General features: G+C 56.5%; 2 protein-coding genes and 1 long non-coding RNA gene across 3 annotated transcripts in view; 1 reads left to right on the top strand and 2 right to left on the bottom strand.

The window, feature by feature from the left end:
* The window catches only part of ZNF692 (zinc finger protein 692), an 8,979-nt gene extending 781 nt beyond the window's left edge, over positions 1 to 8,198 (top strand). Inside the window, exons 2-12 of the mRNA XM_082496878.1 lie at positions 933 to 1,129; positions 1,233 to 1,264; positions 1,537 to 1,959; positions 2,092 to 2,140; positions 2,326 to 2,475; positions 3,042 to 3,170; positions 5,571 to 5,633; positions 5,900 to 5,978; positions 6,382 to 6,496; positions 6,780 to 6,879; positions 7,243 to 8,198. Of these exons, the coding sequence (XP_082353004.1) occupies positions 933 to 1,129; positions 1,233 to 1,264; positions 1,537 to 1,959; positions 2,092 to 2,140; positions 2,326 to 2,475; positions 3,042 to 3,170; positions 5,571 to 5,633; positions 5,900 to 5,978; positions 6,382 to 6,496; positions 6,780 to 6,879; positions 7,243 to 7,675 (1,770 nt within the window). The 3' untranslated portion in view covers positions 7,676 to 8,198. The remainder of the gene's footprint in view (positions 1 to 932; positions 1,130 to 1,232; positions 1,265 to 1,536; positions 1,960 to 2,091; positions 2,141 to 2,325; positions 2,476 to 3,041; positions 3,171 to 5,570; positions 5,634 to 5,899; positions 5,979 to 6,381; positions 6,497 to 6,779; positions 6,880 to 7,242) is intronic.
* On the bottom strand, positions 4,524 to 7,590 carry LOC309682760. The gene is made up of 3 exons (XR_014270155.1): positions 7,464 to 7,590; positions 7,216 to 7,341; positions 4,524 to 4,553 (listed from the first exon to the last, which is right to left on the bottom strand). It is a non-coding gene; the product is annotated as an uncharacterized lncRNA (long non-coding RNA).
* Positions 8,199 to 9,075: 877 nt separating the features above from the next.
* LOC309682744 (E3 ubiquitin-protein ligase TRIM7-like) lies at positions 9,076 to 17,499 on the bottom strand. The gene is made up of 7 exons (XM_082496862.1): positions 16,919 to 17,499; positions 14,226 to 14,312; positions 13,902 to 14,129; positions 13,192 to 13,214; positions 12,803 to 12,918; positions 12,310 to 12,342; positions 9,076 to 11,528 (listed from the first exon to the last, which is right to left on the bottom strand). Exons 1-7 carry the CDS (start codon positions 17,429 to 17,431, stop codon positions 11,002 to 11,004), a joined length of 1,527 nt encoding a protein of 508 aa, XP_082352988.1. The 5' UTR covers positions 17,432 to 17,499; the 3' UTR covers positions 9,076 to 11,001.
* Positions 17,500 to 17,933: the final 434 nt, after the last annotated feature.

Below are 17,933 nucleotides of genomic sequence, written 5' to 3'. Positions count from 1 at the left end.
GGTGGGCGAGGCGCGCTTTGGGGGCGTGGAGCCAAGGTGTGGGGGCGGGGCCTAGAGGGGAGGCGGGGCTTCAGCTGGTCTTCGGGGGGGGGGGGGGGGGGGGGGGGGGCAGCCACCCCTATATCCCCCTCTCCCCATGTCCTTATCATCCCCTCCATGGAGCCGGGCCACTCCTGTGTCCCCCATCCCATGTCCCCTGCTGCCCCCCCCCCCTTGAGCTGGGCTGTCCCCATGTCCCTTTGTCCCCCCTGACACCACCCCCCCCCCCCCCATAACCCTCCATGGAGGTGGGTCACCCCCATGTCTCCCCCCGACCCTCCCCTGACCCCCCCTCCCCAGATCCTCCCATGGAGCCAGACTGCCCCTAAATTCTCCTTCTGTGTCCCCATCTGACCCCCCCCCCCGACCACCCCACAAAACCTGCCCACCCCCGTATCCCCCTTCTGTGTCCCCATGTCCCCCCCCAGACCCCCCCCCATGGAGCCAGACTGCCCCTAAATTCCCCTTCTGTGTCCCCATGTCCCCACCTGACCCTCCCCCAGACCACCCCACAGCCATATCCCCCTTCTGTCTCCCCATGTCCCCCCCCAGACCCCCCCGATGGAGCCAGACTGCCCCTAAATTCCCCTTCTGTGTCCCCATGTCCCCACCTGACCCCCCCCGACCACTCCATGGAGCCTGGCCACCCCCGTATACCCCTCCCATGTCCCCCCCTCCAGACCCCCCCGTGGAGCTGGGCCATCTCCGTGTCCCCATGTCCCCACCTGACCCCCCCCAGACCACCCCACCGCCATATCCCCCTTCTGTCTCCCCATGTCCCCCCCCAGACCCCCCCGATGGAGCCAGACTGCCCCTAAATCCCCCTCCCGTGTCCCCATGTCCCCACCTGACCATCCCAACGTCATTGTGTCCCCCCCTTACCCCCACCCCAGACCCCCCCCATGGAGCCGGGCCGTCCCGGCCGGCAACGGGCCCCCGATTGCATCCGTCGACAGAAGCGCCGGGAGCTGGACGCCCGCCGCAGCAAATGCCGCATCCGCATCGGGGGACACCTGGAACGCTGGTGTCGCCTCAAGGAACAGCTCGGCTTCGCCCTGCACTCCCAGTTGGCCCAGTTCCTCCTCGACAGGTCAGCGTGGGGGTCTGCAAAACCCTTCAAAACCCCTTTAAAAACCTTCGGGATTGGGAAAAGAGAGGTTTAAGCTCGCTCACTCTCCCTCCTCCCGCCGCAGGTACAGCTCCCACGGCTGCGTCTGGAGCCCAGGTGGGTGCCTCCCACCCCAAATCCACGTTGGGCCTCGATTATTTGGGGTCCAAAAGGGGTTTCTGGTGAAGAGAGAGGGTCCCCGTTGGCGTTGAGCTCTTGGGTGCTGGAGATGCGCCTGGAGATGTTTGCCGCCCCGAGCAGGAGGCGAATCGCTCCTTGGGTTTGGCTGCGTTGGGGTCGTTGGCACGATGGAAAACCACCAAAAAGCCAAAGTTTGGAGCTGGTTTTCACCCATTTCTCTGTTTTTTTTTTTTGTGTGTCTTCGCCAGCTGAGCCGGAGCCCAACCTTCTCCACGCCGATGCTCTGCAGCGCCTGGTCGTCCTGTCCCACGGTCACGGTCAAGAGTGCGGTTTTGTCCCCGACGTGAAGCCCCCGGCTCCGGGCAGCGCGTCCCAGCTGGTGTGGGAGTGCGTGGCCGGGCACAGCTTCTCCTGGGGTGTCCCCGGGGCGGTGGGGGAGCGGACCCTGACAACCGGCCACCATGGAGAGGAACAACAGGAGGACTCGGGGTGCAGTTCCCCACCGGTCACCGGCCGCCGGCGCTCGCTCCGGCGAGTAGGGCTGGCCACCGAATCCGGCTCCAGGAAGGGCGAAGCTGAACCGGAGGGAGCATCTCGGTCACCCATCGGTGATGGGGACCGGAGGGAAGAGCCGGGAGCTGGCAGTCGTGGTGGTGATGATGGCAACGCAGGTGAGCTCCTCTGCATCCCCTTCTCCATCCTCATGTCCCCCCCATCTTCCTCCTCCCTCCTCTGCCTCTCCCAACGTCCCAGCTCAACCAGCCCCGCTTCAACTTACCGCAACTCCTGTTGTCTCCTTGCAGCTCCCCAAGTGCCGACGGAGACCGGGACCACGGCAAAAGATCACGGGAGGTGAGTGGTGGCACGCATGAGTCTTCCCCCAGCGTACAACTGGGCTGTCCAGAGCTGAAGGTCAAGTTTGGACCCATCCATCTCATCCCTTGAGTTCTCCAACAGGCAGCCAACGTTTTAACGAAGACCTTCCATGATTAAAACCCTTTGCGGCAGAGTTGACTTTGATCGTTGTGTTCCTGCAGCACACTCATCCTGGAGGAGAAAGCGGAGGAAAAAGCGGAGCAGGGGGCTGAGCCCCAAGAAGAAGAGGAGGAAGAGGACTTTCCTGAGGATGATGACCTCACCTACACCGATGACCTACGTGATGAGAACTACCACCCATCTCTGGACAGGTGAGGAGCGCTTAGAGCTGCTGGGAAGGAGCCCATGGACTGGGACCAGGCGAGAGCCACTCCACAGGCTCCCAGTCACGCCGTCCTGGTCCAGACGGGTTTCACACTCTTGTCTTGCTACAGCTGACCCTAGCAGAGATGGGAATAATGTCCTTATGGTGCTTAAATAAGGTGCTTCTGGGCTCAAAAGGGCACAGCCTTTTGGGGATGCATCTTCTTTTACTGTTTCTCTGCCTGGGTGAGGATCTTTGCCCCGTCCTACCAGGTCCAACCGACGTCCAGCCAATGCCCAACCAATGTCCTACCATGTCCAGCCAATGCCCAACCAATGTCCTACCACGTCCAGCCAATGCCCAACCAATGTCCTACCACGTCCAGCCAATGCCCAACCAATGTCCTACCACGTCCAGCCAATGCCCAACCAATGTCCTACCACGTCCAGCCAATGCCCAACCAATGTCCTACCACGTCCAGCCAATGTTCTGCCATCTCCAGACACATCCAACCAATGTCCTACCGTGTCCAACCATGTCCAACCATCTGAACCATCTTGCCTTCTCCCCTAGTGACTCTGAGCCGCAGCGACGACAAAGCCAGACCAAAACCCGTAAGAAACCCATAAAGGAGGAGCAGCCCCCAAACGAGCCGAGCCCGACCAGCTCCAGCCCATCGGAGGAGAAGAGCGGACGAGTCGGGTGAGTCATGAGGGCCGCGTTGGTGTGGTGACGGGCACCGAGGTGCCTCCATCTCTCTGTGGCCACTGAGCGAGCGTTTTGGGGTGTCCTGGTTTGAGGTAAAACAGAACCGATTTTGGGAGCGCGTTGGGAGATGATGCTGAAACCAGCTGGAAACCATCCAACCCAACAATAAACGACGCTCAAGCCCAGAGCTCTGGGCAGGACATGAGCTGCACGTCCCCAAGGAGGTTTAATCCTTCTCCTTGCGGTGCCGCTCTCCGCAAGGCAGAGCTGCATTGCCAACTCTCGTTGGGCGTTGGAGCTTGCAGAGGTGTGGGAAGGGGGTCCGGCAGACGGATCTCACTACCGGAGAGGTTTAACGAGTCATCATTTCATCCGCTGTGTCTCTCGCGGAGCTGGTCCCCGCGCTCGGGCGAGCGGGGAGCGAGGACACGCCGCTTGGGCGGGGGTTGAAGACCCCTTTAACCACCACCCTGGTGGACGTTGGAGCCCTTCTTTCACGCGGAGGTTTGCAGCAGCAAAAAAAAAAAAATCCATACGTTCTACCGCCTACGTAAGGACAGAGACTCCTGTCTCCACCTATAGCTATGGGGCTTCTCCAGCTCTATATGGCCCAGCTCAAGGCCATGGGAAGAGGCGCGTAGCGACAGCAGCGCTGCCAACCACGAGTGTTGGTCAAGGGGCAGCTTGATAACGACCACAATTAGTTAATTTGCGCGCGCCCTCTACCTCCGCCTGGCTGAGGCCGAGGGGTCGGTTTTAATCTCTCCTTCCCGTCCAGGCGGGCTCAAAATTCCCTTTTTTTTCCTGTTCTAAATAAGCTCAAATCCTCACTCGATTATTCGCTGGGTCTTTAAGCAAGAGTATTAAATACCCGTTGGTCTCGATGCTGAAACAAGAGGATGGGCCGCGCGTTGCCTCTTGGGTCTGGCACACAAGGAGACGTCCCCTTGCTGGATTTTCTTAACACTTTTAACACGACGAGGGGGTTAAAAAAACCCTCTTTTTCATTGGGATTGACCGGAGCGACCACCTAACGCCGCTTTGTAACGCATCTATGAAAGACGGGGCCGGCAGCAAAACGCGCACCCCAAAACTCACCCCGCGTAAGTATCGTGCCGCTCCATTAAGCGCTTTATAAATTTAATTTTCACTTTGGCACCGTATCGCCGCTTTTTTTTTTTTCGGTGCTAAACACCCTTCCCGTCTCCTTGCAGCTCCGAAACCGGCCTCGCAAACTCGCTGGAAGAGCGACCGCCCTCCCGAAAACCCGGTCCCGGCAAAGGAAAACGCGACGGTAAATCTGGCATTTGTTTTTCCTCCTCTCCCTGCTCCTCGCTGGACACGTAGCGCGGGGGGACACCAGGCTCTCCGATTCCACTGGAGGGTGGAAAAGTTCGGGTTAGGTCTGGGTTGTCCCTGTTAAGGCCAAAAGCGAATAAAAAAAGGTTGTGGTTTTTTTTTTTTTTAATATCTCTGAACATATTTTTGGGTCTTGCACGCTTTCCGTTCAAAATCCTCACGTTCAGACCTCCAAAAGTGCCTAAAGGCGCGCCTAAGGAGCGGTGGGGATTTGCAGAAGTGGCTGATGAAAGCGGCGGTCGATTTGCCGGGGCAAGTTTTAAGTCGGTGCTGCCCCTTTCGAAGGCTGAACTCGGTTACAGAGATCACATTTACAAGCGTTTGATTAATTCCCCCCTCCCTTTCTTTTGTCGTAGGAACTGGAAGAATGGGGATAAAAGACTATTTTTAGAGAGCCTCCAGCCTTCTGGTCCTCTTCTCGCTTCCCAAAGGTAATGCCATCACGGGCTGATAAAACCTTTTTTAAGAGATTGTGGACAAAGACGCCCAGTCCCGCTTTTTATTCTGCGCAGAGGATGCGGTCTGGCGTTGTTGTCTATTAAACCATCTCTTTATTTCTCCTCCCCGCAAAAGCACACCTGTTTTTTGGTTGTTTTGTGGTTTGTTGTTTTTTTGTTAACATATCTTTCTTTAATTTCAGGATGTCAGCCCGAAATAGCTGCTGTTTCCACGGAGCTGCGGATAAATTATAGACGAAACGAGGCTGGCGCGAGTTCGACAGCAATCATAAATGTCCTGGGAGATATCCAAAACCGTGTGAAAGACTTTTTGTAATGAGTAATAAAGAAAATTATATTCCTATTTATAACGTCTGAAAGGTGCATTTGTTAACGGCGCGAGACGGGAGAGATACTGACTTCCCCAAAAATGGAAGAAATAAAAGAGAAATGGTCGCCCAGAGGATGGTTTTAACGTAGGGTTTGCTTGGAAACCCGTCGGCGGCGAGGTTGGAGGACTGCAGCTTCTCGGCTCGGCGCTTGGGGACAAAGAGTAGGGGACAAGAGCCTCACTCAAGACCTTTCTTTCCCATTGCAGCTGCAAGAGGAGAGCGCGGCCGTGCGACGAGGACGTGGCCCAGATCGGCCCGAAGAGGATCAGGTACGTGGGGCTGAGGGAGGAGGAACGAGAAGTTGCAGCGCCTCGGGAAGACGAGAAGGTCCAGTTCAGCCCTTCCGTGGTGGGACACCCTTGGCAAGCAACGCTCGCTCTTGCTGGGAGCCTCCCGAAGGGCTTTACTTGCTTAAATTGAGCTTCTGATGGGTGAGGAGGACCTAGCCGGGGAGGGGGACCGAATCCAAAAGCCGCAGCTTTTCCGGCTCTCCTCCCTTGCTCATCCTCACTGACGGTGGTTTTCCCTTCCGCAGGAAGGCGGCAAAGCGCGAGATCCTCCTGTGCGACTTCGAAGGCTGCGGCAAGATCTTCTCCAACCGCCAGTACCTGAACGTGAGGGCAACCGTTGTGCTTAAATCCACCTCTCCTGCCCCGGGAGGCGCAGCCGAGTTGGGCACGAGGGTCCCTCCCACTCCCAGTCTCTTCTGGGGCCGCCAGGAGCTTTGGTGACCCATCAGATTGGTCAAGTTTTGCCTCTCCAAGCTCCATTTTGGGTATCTTGGCTGTTGTCCTCAAGCTGGAATTGGGCGACCTGAATTGCCCACGGCTTTCCGAAGCCGGATAAGAGCTACGGGACTTGTTGGCCCTGTCACGCCTGAGGTCACTTGGTGTCCCACCACGCACTTCAGGGAGCAAAACAGAGGGGAGGTTGTCACTGAAAGGCTTCCTCCAAGTACAGCTTCTCGGTGACGACCTCCTCTTTACTTACTCTCCCTTTTTCTCCCCAAAACGGCAGCACCACAAGAAGTACCAACACGTCCACCAGAAGACCTTCACCTGCTCGGAGCCCAGCTGCGGCAAGTCCTTCAACTTCAAGAAGCACCTCAAGGAGCACGAGAAACTGCACAGCGGTGAGTTGGCCACTTCAGCGCGGGATATCTGCCTCCTTATCCCCCCTCTCCTGCGCTGGTCCCACCTCTGCTGGGCTACAGCTGACCCGTACCCACGTCCTCACCACCCGCGTTTCCATCCCTGGTAGATATCACCGCACCCGTTTACTCATTTATCATCTCCGTTTCTGCGCTGGGAAAGCATCCCGCCTCCTAAAATACATCCTGAAAGCCCTCCCCCCCCCCCCAGATGGCTCTTCCAGGGTGGATTGGCCCCTAATCCTTCTTTTCTTCTGCCCCACAGACAAGCGGGACTACATCTGCGAGTTCTGCGCCCGTTCCTTTCGTACCAGCAGCAACTTGATCATCCACAGGCGCATCCACACTGGGGAGAAACCCCTGCAGTAAGTACCGGTCCCACCAACGGTGACCGCTCTGGTTGGCATCGGGGTTTCTCCCCATCGCTTTTTAACCCGAATTTAGCTTTTCGGTGCTCCGCGGGAGAGCCAAGTTCCTTCCTCTGCCTCAAGGTTTCTGATCAACAGCAGCTTCAGGGCGTGGGCTTGATTTGGAGAAGCTTAATAAGCTGGGACTTAACGAGAGCGATGCATTTTCTTGCCTGGAGGGTGTGCTGAAGCCACGCCGAGCTAACCAGGGCGGTGGCTTTGCTCAGCCCCATCGAGACGAGGCGGGGCCACTTCTCCCTCGTTAATACCTTAATTTATTTTTAATTCTTTTACCTCCAATTCCCTTCTGTTTTCTCCCAGGTGCGAGATCTGCGGCTTCACCTGCCGGCAGAAAGCCTCCCTCAACTGGCACATGAAAAAACACGACGCCGACTCCTTCTACCAGTTCTCCTGCGACATCTGCGGCAAGAAGTTCGAGAAGAAAGACAACGTCACCGCCCACAAAAGCAAAAGTCACCCCGAAGTGCCCGGCGGACCCCCCCAAAACGAGGGGGGCCATCGGCAGACGGTGCCATCCCCACCGTTGAACTTCAGCGCGGGGACGCGGGCAGGGTCGGAGCACCCGGCGGTAGGCAGAACGTTGGCTGTGGAACCCTTGGAGATGCCGGAGCTTGGGGCCACCTCGGCGAGCGGTGCTGAAGCGGAGAAAATCCCATCGGTTGAGTATTCCGGGGAGATCGGGCAGGATCCGGGCACAGCCCGAGGCCGGGTGATGGACGGCGTTGGTTCGTAGTAGGACTCATTCTCAACTTCTTGGCTCATCCTCAAGTTCTTGGCCAAAGGAGGGACCAAAGAAGAGGATGGGGCAAAACCAAACCATGCTGGACCCCCACGGCGCGGCGCAGCAGTGCCAAAAATACAAGGGATGGGCAAGGAGCAAAAAATCCCAGGTTCTCCGCCAAAACCCGCGTTTCCCTCGAGCTCGCAGGCGGCCGCAGCCTCTCGCCGCGAGGAGGGAGCATGAGGTCGCCAAAGTCCTCAAAAATGACTTATTTTTTTGTGTAAAATCGGGTTTCCCCGCCTGCGCCGGCCACCTCTGCTCCTTGGGGTGGGGTGGGTGGAAAAAGAGGTAGAAAAGTGAGATTTCCGTGTGTGCAGCCCACCTCAAGACACCCACTCCAAACTATTTCTGTTAAAAAAAGGGCGATTTAGGTCAAGAAGTCAACAGGGGGTGGAAGGGATGGGAGGCTGTTAACGGTTTTGGCCTCGGAAACGGGCGTTCGTCGATCCAGCGATGGTTCCCCCAAGTCCTATAAACACGATTTGCCTTTTATTGCGCCTTTTTTTTTTGGGGGGAAGGATTGGAATATTTACGCGGCTTTGAAGGTCAACAGCTTTATCGGGGGGGGGGGGGGGGGGGGGAAACAACAAACCACCCGGCAAACTGTCGGGGTTTGGGCTGGCCGCAAAGTAAAATTACTTGAAAATTGGGTTTTTTTACCTCAAACCGGGACAGGAGCGTGGGCTCGGAGACGGTTTGTGACACAGATAAAGGGGCTGCAGAGAGGATGGAGTTCTCCGTGGGAATCGGCGATCCCAAATCGGGGCTGGTTGTAGGAATTAAAAATTGGGAGGGAATTCAAATAGCGCTTTTTTGGGGGGAAAAAAGCCCATTTTAGGGGAAAACATGGGTGTTAGAGAGGGGTCGGTGCTTGGCCAGCAGAAGGGCTGTGTCCTCGCACAGAGGGGCTTCCACCCACCTGCAAAAAGGGGCTTTTTCACCCCAAAAAAAGGATTCCCCCACCCCACCCCACCCCCAGGATTTTTTTTTTTCTACTCACCAAAAAGGGTATTTTTTTCCCCAGCCTGAAAAAAGGATTTTTTTCTCCCCCACCAAAGGATTTTTCCCCTGACCCCCCCCCAAAATGATTTTTTTTTCTCCCCACCCCCCAAAAAGGATTTTTTTGCCACGCACAAAAAAAGAGTGTTTGTCCCCACACCCCCAAAAAAGGATGTTTTTCCCCCCCACTCGCAAAAAAAGGTATTCCCACCCCCAAAAGGATATTCCCCCCACCCCCACAGAAAGGATTTTTCTTTCCCCACCCCTAAAAATAGGATTTTTTCCCACTCCCCCAAAAAAAGGATATTCCCCTCCACCCCCCAATAACAGGATTTTTTTCTCACCAGCCCCACAAAAAAGGATGTTTTTTTTTCCACCCCCAAAAAAGGGATTTTTTTTTTTCTCCCCAGACCCCAAAAAAGGATTTTACTCCACCTCCAAAAAAAAGGATTTTACTCCACTTCCAAAAAAAAGGATTTTTCACCCCAAAGAAGGGCTTGATGCAGCCAGGTGCTCCCCTATTTTCTGCCTCTCCAAGGGGTTTATTTTTAAAAGCTTTAAACTTTATTTTATTCCTTTCCCTTTTCCGGCAGCTCTGAAAGAAAACGGAGCTGTTGCCTCAACGCTAATTTAAAGATATATATAAGATATATAAATAAAATATGCAGGGAAAGAGCGGGGAGGGTCTTAAACCTCCAAAAACGGCCTTTAAAAAGTCAAAATTCAAAATTTAGTTTAAAATTCACCAGTAGCCCAAGGCTCCGAGTGGGGGCCATTTTTTGGGGTGTTTTTTTTTTCAGCCGGTGGGATTTGGAGGAGGAGGAGGCGGCGATTGTTGGGTGACCCCATCCCGCGCTGAGCCCCCCAAACTCTCCCGAACTCCCCCAAAAAACTCTGCTGAACTCCCCCACTACCCCCAGGAGGGGGTTGGGGACAAGGAGAGATCGTCCCCAACTCTGCTCCGCTCTCAGCGGAGACAGTGCCTCAACTTGTTGGGACCAAACTTGTCATTTTTGGGGTTTGTTTTTTTTACCTTCCGCAGCCCCAGTGCAGAAAATCGAGTTGTTGGGTTTTAGGGTTGGGGTTTTGGGGTTGTTTTGGTTTTTTTTTTTCTTTTTTTTTTTTTTTGCACAGCAACTTTTATTTCCCCACTAAACAGAGTGACAGGGCAAAGAGACGGTAACAGCATCGCGGGATCACACGAGGGCGGGCAGGGGGTTTTATAAGCACGCGCGAGATCACACCTAAAAACAAGGCTTCCCCCCTTTCCCCCCCCCCCCTCCCCTTCCCCTTCCCTACGACACCACCCGGCGTTCCGGCAGGAGATATCCACAAAGCCAACAACCCCCCCCACCTCCCCTCAAAAAAAAAAAAAAAAAAAAAAACCAAAACCATTCCGAGCGCGCCCCCAGAGACTCCAGGTCCGTGGCTCTCCCTAAATCTACGCCGTTACGACCCAAAATCATCTGTCTCCCCCTTTCTTTTTTCCTTCCCCCCCCTCTCCTCCATCCCCCCCCCCCGGGGCTGCGGCTCCCCGCGCTCGGCTCTACGGACGCTCAGGGGGAAGCGGCGAAGGAAATCTAAGGGTTTTGTTTGGGGTTTGGTTTTTTTTTGTTTTTTTTTTTTTTTTTTTGTGGGTTTTGGGGGGGTTTTTATTTGCTCTCTCAGCGCTAGCGAAAAGACGGGCTCGGCTCTTTCCCCCAGGAGGAAAAGCAAGCGAGGATGGGGCGCGGGTAGGGGGTGGGGGGGGGTGGAAAAGCTAAAAGGTGACCTGCAGAGCAACGGTCTCGGAAATCAGGGATTTGGGGTGGGTACCTCTCCTTCCTCACGTAGGTTTTTTCTAGCCCTCGAACTGCAGGAAAACAGACGGTTTTGGCTACGGCTCAAGGCGGGGGTGGGGGGGGTAAGCTTTTCCTCCCTGGTTACGTCCCCCTTTCCACGGGGCAGCCGGCTTTTAACGAAACAGAAGGAAAAAAAAAATAATAAAATATAAGGGGTTGCGTATCCAGAACGGGGGGGAAAATAACCCCACGTTAGAGGCTCTTTTAAGCAGCCGCCCTCAACGGTTGATGCCCCGGGGTAAAAAGAGACTCCAAACTTGGAAACGCGACGACAAAAAAAAAAAAAAAAAAAAAAAGTGAACCCCAAAGGCGAACAAGGGACGATCGTGAGTTTTTGGGGTTGTCTGAAAGCAAAAAGGGGATAAAAAGGGGGGGGGGCGGACAGGATCGGGCACTACTCGCAGGTCACCTGGGAGAGGGTTAAAGAAACCGGAGGGGTCAATTGCAAAGGGAGAGGGAGGAGCCCACATAGAAGAGCCAGAAGAAAGGAAAGATCTTCTCGGTGAAAGCGGCCGTGAAGGTGAAGATGGGGGCCATGTTATCGGCGTTGTAGAACGCCACCCACCCACCTTCGTAGTCCAGGTACACCCCGATCTTCCTGGGCCTCTCGCACAGGGACAGGGGCGTCTCCGGGGAGGTGAAAGCCTGATACTGATCCCAATTCTTTCCCTTCCAGTTCAACCCCACCGCCCAGATCCCCTCCTCCGGAGCAAAGTCGATTTTTTCCTTCCTCCGTACCGACTCGCGGGCCGCCCCCAGGACCCAACTCTCTCCGTCTCCCACCTCCACCTCCCAGTAATGCCTCCCAGCTACGAAACCCTCCGCCGCCAGCACGCAGAAGGAATAATCGAATCTCTTGGGGTTCGCCGGCAGCTCCTGGGGAGCGCTCCTGAGCCGCACGCTCCTCTTGTCCTCCGACAGCACCAGGTAGGGGTTGGCAGTGTCCGGGTCCAGAGAGAGATCGCCTGAAAAGAGGGAAACACGGACGTGAGCCTCTGCGAGCTAACGACCCTTCTCCCACCCTCCTCGGAACCGCTCTCCCCCGGGGATTCGTCGTCTCTGCCCCAAAGCAGACGAGGACGACACCGGACGAGCGGCCTCCAAAAGCTTTAAGCACCCAAAACGCAAAGATCGGGTTCAGGTTTCTAATTAAATCGGAGAAAGAGCCCCATCTCCGCTGCAAACCCCCCGGTCTGCCCCATCCGAGACACCTCCTCACTCCGGAATAGAAATTTCTGGGCAGAAAGAACATTTTTTAAGTCACTGCCAAGTGCTGGAGAGGAGGGAGTACAAATATCCTCATGTTTAAGGGCTGCACAAAACCACTGCCAGAGGGGGAAGAAACCGCCGAGAGCGAGAGGGGTCCATCCCCCGGCGCCAGCGACACCCCTGAATTATCACCAGCGACCGCAAAATTTGCAAAGTCCACCCAGGAGCCAACTCGACACCCACCAACGGGACCAAAGGTCTCCGGGTAGAGCGGATCAGCTTCGGGAGAGTCCTCTTAATCCCACATTTTTCCTAAAAAAACGGGGGACTGCGCCTCTCACTGACTCTCCCAGCAGCTGCACCATTTTTTTTCCCCCCCTTCCCTCGACAGCACCAGCAATAATTTTCTCCTCTCCTGACCTCTAAGCGTGGCTTGAAGGTCTTAGCACCGAGATACTCCCCCCAGGGGAAGCTGAAACTCCCAAATTAAACCTTGCAAAAATGAAGGTCGGCCTCCCAAAACCAAACCCTGCTCACCTGTGTCATTCTCCAGCTCGAACCGGAGGTTCTCTGAGGGGGGGCGGGAAGAAAAAGAACAACAAAAGAAAGAAATTTAGATCCCCTTCGTAGATGGGGAGCCCGCGGGGATCTCGCGCCCTGCCTTAGGGGAAGCCCCCAAACACACAACCGGGTACAGCTGCGCCAGACTTCCACGCAGAAATCTGAGGGAAATACGCTGCTTTTTAGGCAAGAGGAGCTTTTGATTTTTTTGATGAGCAGGTGCTCCAACGTTAATGAGCTCTCCCCAAAAGCCCATGGAAGGAACAAGAGCACGGCTCAAACCAAATCACCGCTTTAGGTTGGGCGCCACCGCTTTAGGTTGGGCGCCACCGCTTTAGGTTGGGCGCCACCGCTTTAGGTTGGGCGCCACCGCTTTAGGTTGGGCGCCACCGCTTTAGGTTGGGCGCCACCGCTTTAGGTTGGGGTTAGGAGGCACCAAGTTTCAAAGAAAGCCTTTTCCAGCGCTCACCCTTGAACTCCAGCAAGACCTCTTTCAGCACTGCGCTCTTTTGGGAAAAGCTCTTGAGTTTCTTCTCCAGCTCCGTGAAACCAGCCTCCGGCTTGCAAAACATCCAGCTCTCAAAGCTGGGGAGGAGAAATACATATTAGGTTCCCTCTGGGAGAAAAAAAAAAAAAAAAAAAATAAAAAGAAATTTATATATAAAATCTCCAGACTAGAGGCAGGGAAGAAACCTGCCCCGGTACTGAAGACGTTTGGCGTCGGATTATTCTCCCTCTGTCAGCGTTTGGGAAGCCACACCTGAGGACTGGGTCCAGTTTAGGGCTGCCCAGTACGAGGCACAGAGGAGGCCGCTGAGAACCTCCCAGTTAACCCAGCAAGGCTCCAGGATCACTCACCTGCTTCCAACCGGGGCAACACCCTGGAGAAAGAGTTAAAAAGAAGAAAGTAATCAGTACAAGTCTCTCTTCTACCGCGGAGCCTCTGAAATCCTCCCCAAAAGCGGCCCCGCGGCCGCTCTGCTGAGGGGATCAGCTCTCAGCAGCTGTTTCCAAAGCAGAGCGCGGTTGGACTCGTGGAGATGGCAGAATTACACTGTAATTATGGGGTTCTTTTCTTCCCTTTTTTTAGTGTGGGTGGAGAAAAAAAACCCCAAACAAACACGTTTCTTTTTTAAAGAAATTAAGAAAAACCAGAATTGCCATCAAGCTGCCAAACCCACGAGGGCTCACAGTGATGACGAGAGCGACACAAACTGAAGATGTTCGGGAGGTTTCTTAGTTCTTGGTATCAAAGGCAGCCCAAGCAGCTCCACTGCTACGAAGTCTAACTTTACACACACACACCCCCCCCATCCTAAAACTGTGCTAAAATTTGAGTTCCCACCTGAAAAAGCAGCCCAGTGGAAAGTCAAAACCCCCGACTCGTAGACAGCACGGAATTAACGGACCCGGAGCTGCTCCCCAGCGGAGCACATCAGCACCCTGCGGTCCCTGGAAATGGATTTTTTTTTTTGTCCCCAGGGATCCCAACCCCAAACTCTCCCGGTTTGTACACTCCGCTATATCACAACCTTGGGGCCGGGAAGGACACATCCCAAAAGTCTCACCTGCCCAGACTGGTTTCCTGGGCCGTTCTCTCCTCCTTGCTCGCTCAGCAGCTTATCGAGCTGGGCGATCTCCTCGGAGAGCCGGGAGACGCTCTCATCTCTCCTCTTGACGATGTCTCTGTCTAACTCCTCCAGACGGGACAGCAGGAGCTGCTCCTTCTCCTCCAGGAAGCCCCGGAGCTCCTTGCACTCAGCCACGATCTTCTGCCTCTCCACTTCCGTCTGCTTCTGCAGAACCCAGAGGGGAAACAAACCCACGTGAGACTGATATCCCCACGGCCGGGGCGGGGGGATTCAGGGAAAATCCCACCCCGAGGCACTCACCAGCAAGTCTTCGCTCTGCCTCTCCCTCTCAGCCTTGGCTTCTTCGCGTCCTTTCCTCAGGGAGCTCAAATGCTCCTGTGGCACCTCCTGGAAGGAGAAAGAGGGAGATGTGTTGGGAATCCTTCCTATTTGGGATCAGGAGGAAAAGGATGGTGGGGGATTCCCTCCGGCGCTGCTGCTAAAACTGACCAGATTTCATCAAACGGGGTTTTATTGAAGCTTGAGAGTACCGTGAACCCAAACTGAAGTCAGGCCATCACCACACCGTGTCCTCCCCTGCCCTGTTATCCTCAAGCCTTACTTTTGGGCGTGCCAAAAAAGCCATAAAAGCTTTCCCCAACCAGCCCAAAAAAACCCCCGTCCCCTAAAACAGCCTGAGCACTTCGGAGCCAGGCACAGGAGGACGAAGAAAAGGCAGCAAGGCCAAAAAAAAAAAAAAAAAAAAAAAAGATTAATAAATTAGCGACAATTTTTAGCTCCCTGTAAGAGCGCAGCTGCAAACGCAAACCGCCGAGTCCCACCCACGTGAAAACCCCTTCCGCCTCGGCGCCTCTCGGGATCGGCTTTCCCATCCCAGCCTTGCCACGAGCCGGGTAGACCGGCCGAGACGCCCCGATATTTGCCCGAACCCCACCGAGACAGAGGGGCCGTCTGCCTCCAAGCCGCTCCTTAAGTTTATTAGCGGCTTATTACTGGAAACCATCCTGCCTGTCCTCATTTAAGTTGTCTGATCTCCAAGGAAGACGGAGAGGCTCCTAGCAACGCTAAACAGAAAGCAGCGGGGCTTTTGGGGGCAAGCAACCACGGATCTTTTATAAATAAACCACAAAGCTACAGAGATTTTGCTGTTAACCGGCTGTGCAAAGCGGGGCTTGCTCGCGATAAAGCAGAATTTGAGCACGAGATAAAACCAAAGCTCAGGAAAACTGGGGCACAGGTTGCAAGCAGTCCCCAAGGGACAACAACCGGTTGCTAAAAACACCTAAAAGCAGATTAATGAGGAAAAAATAACTCCAGATCACGACAGCCTGAGCAGCGTCCAATAGCGGACCTGCCTAGAGGTGCCACCATCCTAAAAAAGGACAGGATCCCAAATTTGGGGGTGGGGAGGGGTGACAACGCCTCGAGCTCCAGCTTCCCGCTAAGAGCGACCACGGCCACCGAAAACGGCAAGGACGGCGCAGCCGATTTCAGTACAAAATTCAGTCTAAGAGAGTGTGGTGCCACCTGCCTCCATCCTGCTAATTGCAAGAATTAACGCGTGGCGGTTTAACGGTCACGCAATTCCCTAGCCAGGGCCACCACCATCGCCCCGGCTGCTGCGCCACTGCCACCCTCCTCCTCCTCCTCCTCCTCCTCCTCCTCCTCCTCCTCCTCCAGCCGCCACTGCGCAGTAAACATCCGCTCCCCGTCCGGCATCTTGGTTTTCCTCCACTCCGCTGGAGAAACGAGGCCTGGCTGCTCAGGGTCAGACCGCTGGGCTCGCACGCCTCTTAATTATTAATAATTAATAGTTATTTCCACCAGGGAGCCCCCCCCCCCGATGTGGGGGGTCTCCCCTTCGTCGCTGTGGCGGTTTCAGCAGAGATCAAAAGCCGCCGGAGGCTGAGCTCCATATTCGCTCTGCGTCACGTTGCTCAACCGCCCTGTGCTGGTTTTATTTTTTTTTGGGGAGCGGGGGGGGAGGGAAGTCACTCCTGGGGGATTCCTGCTCCACTTTAGCCCCCAGATCGTGCTCGCTGCTAATAAAAATTAACCCCCCCTATCCCAAGGAGCCAGGCTCCACGCTCGCTCCAAAAGCATTTCTACGCAGGGACGGGGGAGCTGAGGATTTTGGGGTGCCTGGGGATATTTTGCGCGCTCACACCCCACACAAAACTGACCCCAGCGATACCAGCTCGGTGTTATTTCCTACAGGAGATGAAACCAGAGACACACACACCCCCCCTGCCCAGTATCTTCCCAGTTAAACCCATGACAAGGGTCCCTACTGCACGGGGTCAGCCCCCCACTCCGAGAACGTCCATGTTTGGGGGGAAATTTAGTCCCTCTTGCACCCTATATCCTGCCCCACATCATAGAAGAGCGCCCAGCTTGGATTGGGGGGGAGCAGTGGGGCCTCATTCTGCACCCCACACCCTGGGGGGAGCCCCCCCACTATCCTCACTGCATCACAGGTACATCTGAATGGGGGGGGGACACACACATTGGGGGGGGGGAATCCCTACTGCACCTTATGTGCTGGGGACACCAGTAGATACAAAAGGGGGAGAGGCGTGTGACCCTATTGCACCCAAAATACATTGCCCCCCCTGGGGAGGCACTCGCACCCCGTGGGGTGACCTTATTGCACCCCCCAATTCGGGGCGCGGGGGGGGTGTCCCTTATTCTGCTCCTTCGCAAAAAGGGGTCCTTACTGCATCCCCCATCCTTCGGGGGGTGTCCCCAAAAAGGAATCCCCCGGGGGGGGGTGTCCTCATTACCCCCCGACATCCCGGGGAAGGGGGTCCCAGTACTCTCCCCTCCCGGGGAGGGGGGTCCCTACCGCCCCCGCCGTGGTCTCCCGGTGCACTGCGGCCCCCGGGAGGGGTTCCCTACTTCATATCCCCCCCTCCAATCCGGGGGGGTTTCTTACAGCACCCGGTACGGGCTTCCCGGCCGCGGCCTCCCCCCCCCCTCCCCCCGCCACTGACCTCTGCGGCGTGGGCCGCCTCCTCGGCCGGCAGCACGGTGTGGGTACGGTGCTCCCGGGAAAGGTGGCAGACGACGCAGACGGCCCGGCGATCCTGCACGCAGTAAAGCCGCAACGGTTCTCCGTGGCGGGGGCATCGCGGCGGCCCCGGCGGGCCGGGAGGAGCGGCGGCGGGCAGAGGCGGAGCGGGGGCGGGAGGCCCCGGCGGCGGTTCAGCGGGGCCCGGCGGCAAGCCCAGTTGGCGGACGATGTGGACGATGTTACCGAGAGAACGGTTGGGGCGGAAAAGCCGTTGCGGCACCGGTTCCCGGCACTGCGGGCAGCAGAGACGCCGCGCCGAGTCCTCCCAGCACTGGGTCACGCAGGCGCGGCAGAAGTTATGACCGCACTCGGCCACCAACACCGGGTCGTTGAAGTACTCCAGGCACACCGGGCACGTCAATTCGTCCTGCAGGCTGCGCGCCGCGCTGCAGGGAGCGGGCGGGACGGCGGGGGGAGCGGGCGGCGCTTCCATCCCGCCTCTTCCCCCCCCACAACTCCCGGTCTCCGGCTGCGCTGAAGCTCCGCGCTCCGCTCCGCGCCGCTCCGCCGCCCGACTGCCGGCCGGGAGGGGCGGGGCCGCGCATGCGCGGAGCAGAGAGAGGCGGAGCCGCGCATGTGCCGTGCGGAGAGGGGCGGAGCCGCGCACGTGCTGTGCAGAGAGGGGCGGGGAGGCGCATGCGCCGGGCAGGGTGGGCGGGGCAGCGCATGCGCCGAGCGAGGCGGGAGAGCCAGGACGCCTGCGTCTGTGCCCCGCCGGGGGGGCGGGCTGCGCATGCGCGGTCACGCGGGGTTGGGGGGCTGTAGGGGGGGGCTATAGGGTGCTGGGGGAGCCTGGACGTATGGGTCCTTATAGGATCTTGGGGGGGGTGGGTTGCATCGGTGCCTTTGGGGGGGGGAGGGGGGGATCTCGATGCTTATAGGGTGCTGGGGAGAGCCCGGATCTTTGGGTCCTTATAGGATGTTGGGGGGTTGGA

This window comes from Vanellus vanellus, assembly GCF_965231255.1.
Source record: "Vanellus vanellus genome assembly, chromosome: 32".
NCBI lineage: Eukaryota > Metazoa > Chordata > Aves > Charadriiformes > Charadriidae > Vanellus > Vanellus vanellus.
Note: the sequence above shows the minus strand (reverse complement) of the source record. Positions and strands in the feature narration are given on the sequence as shown.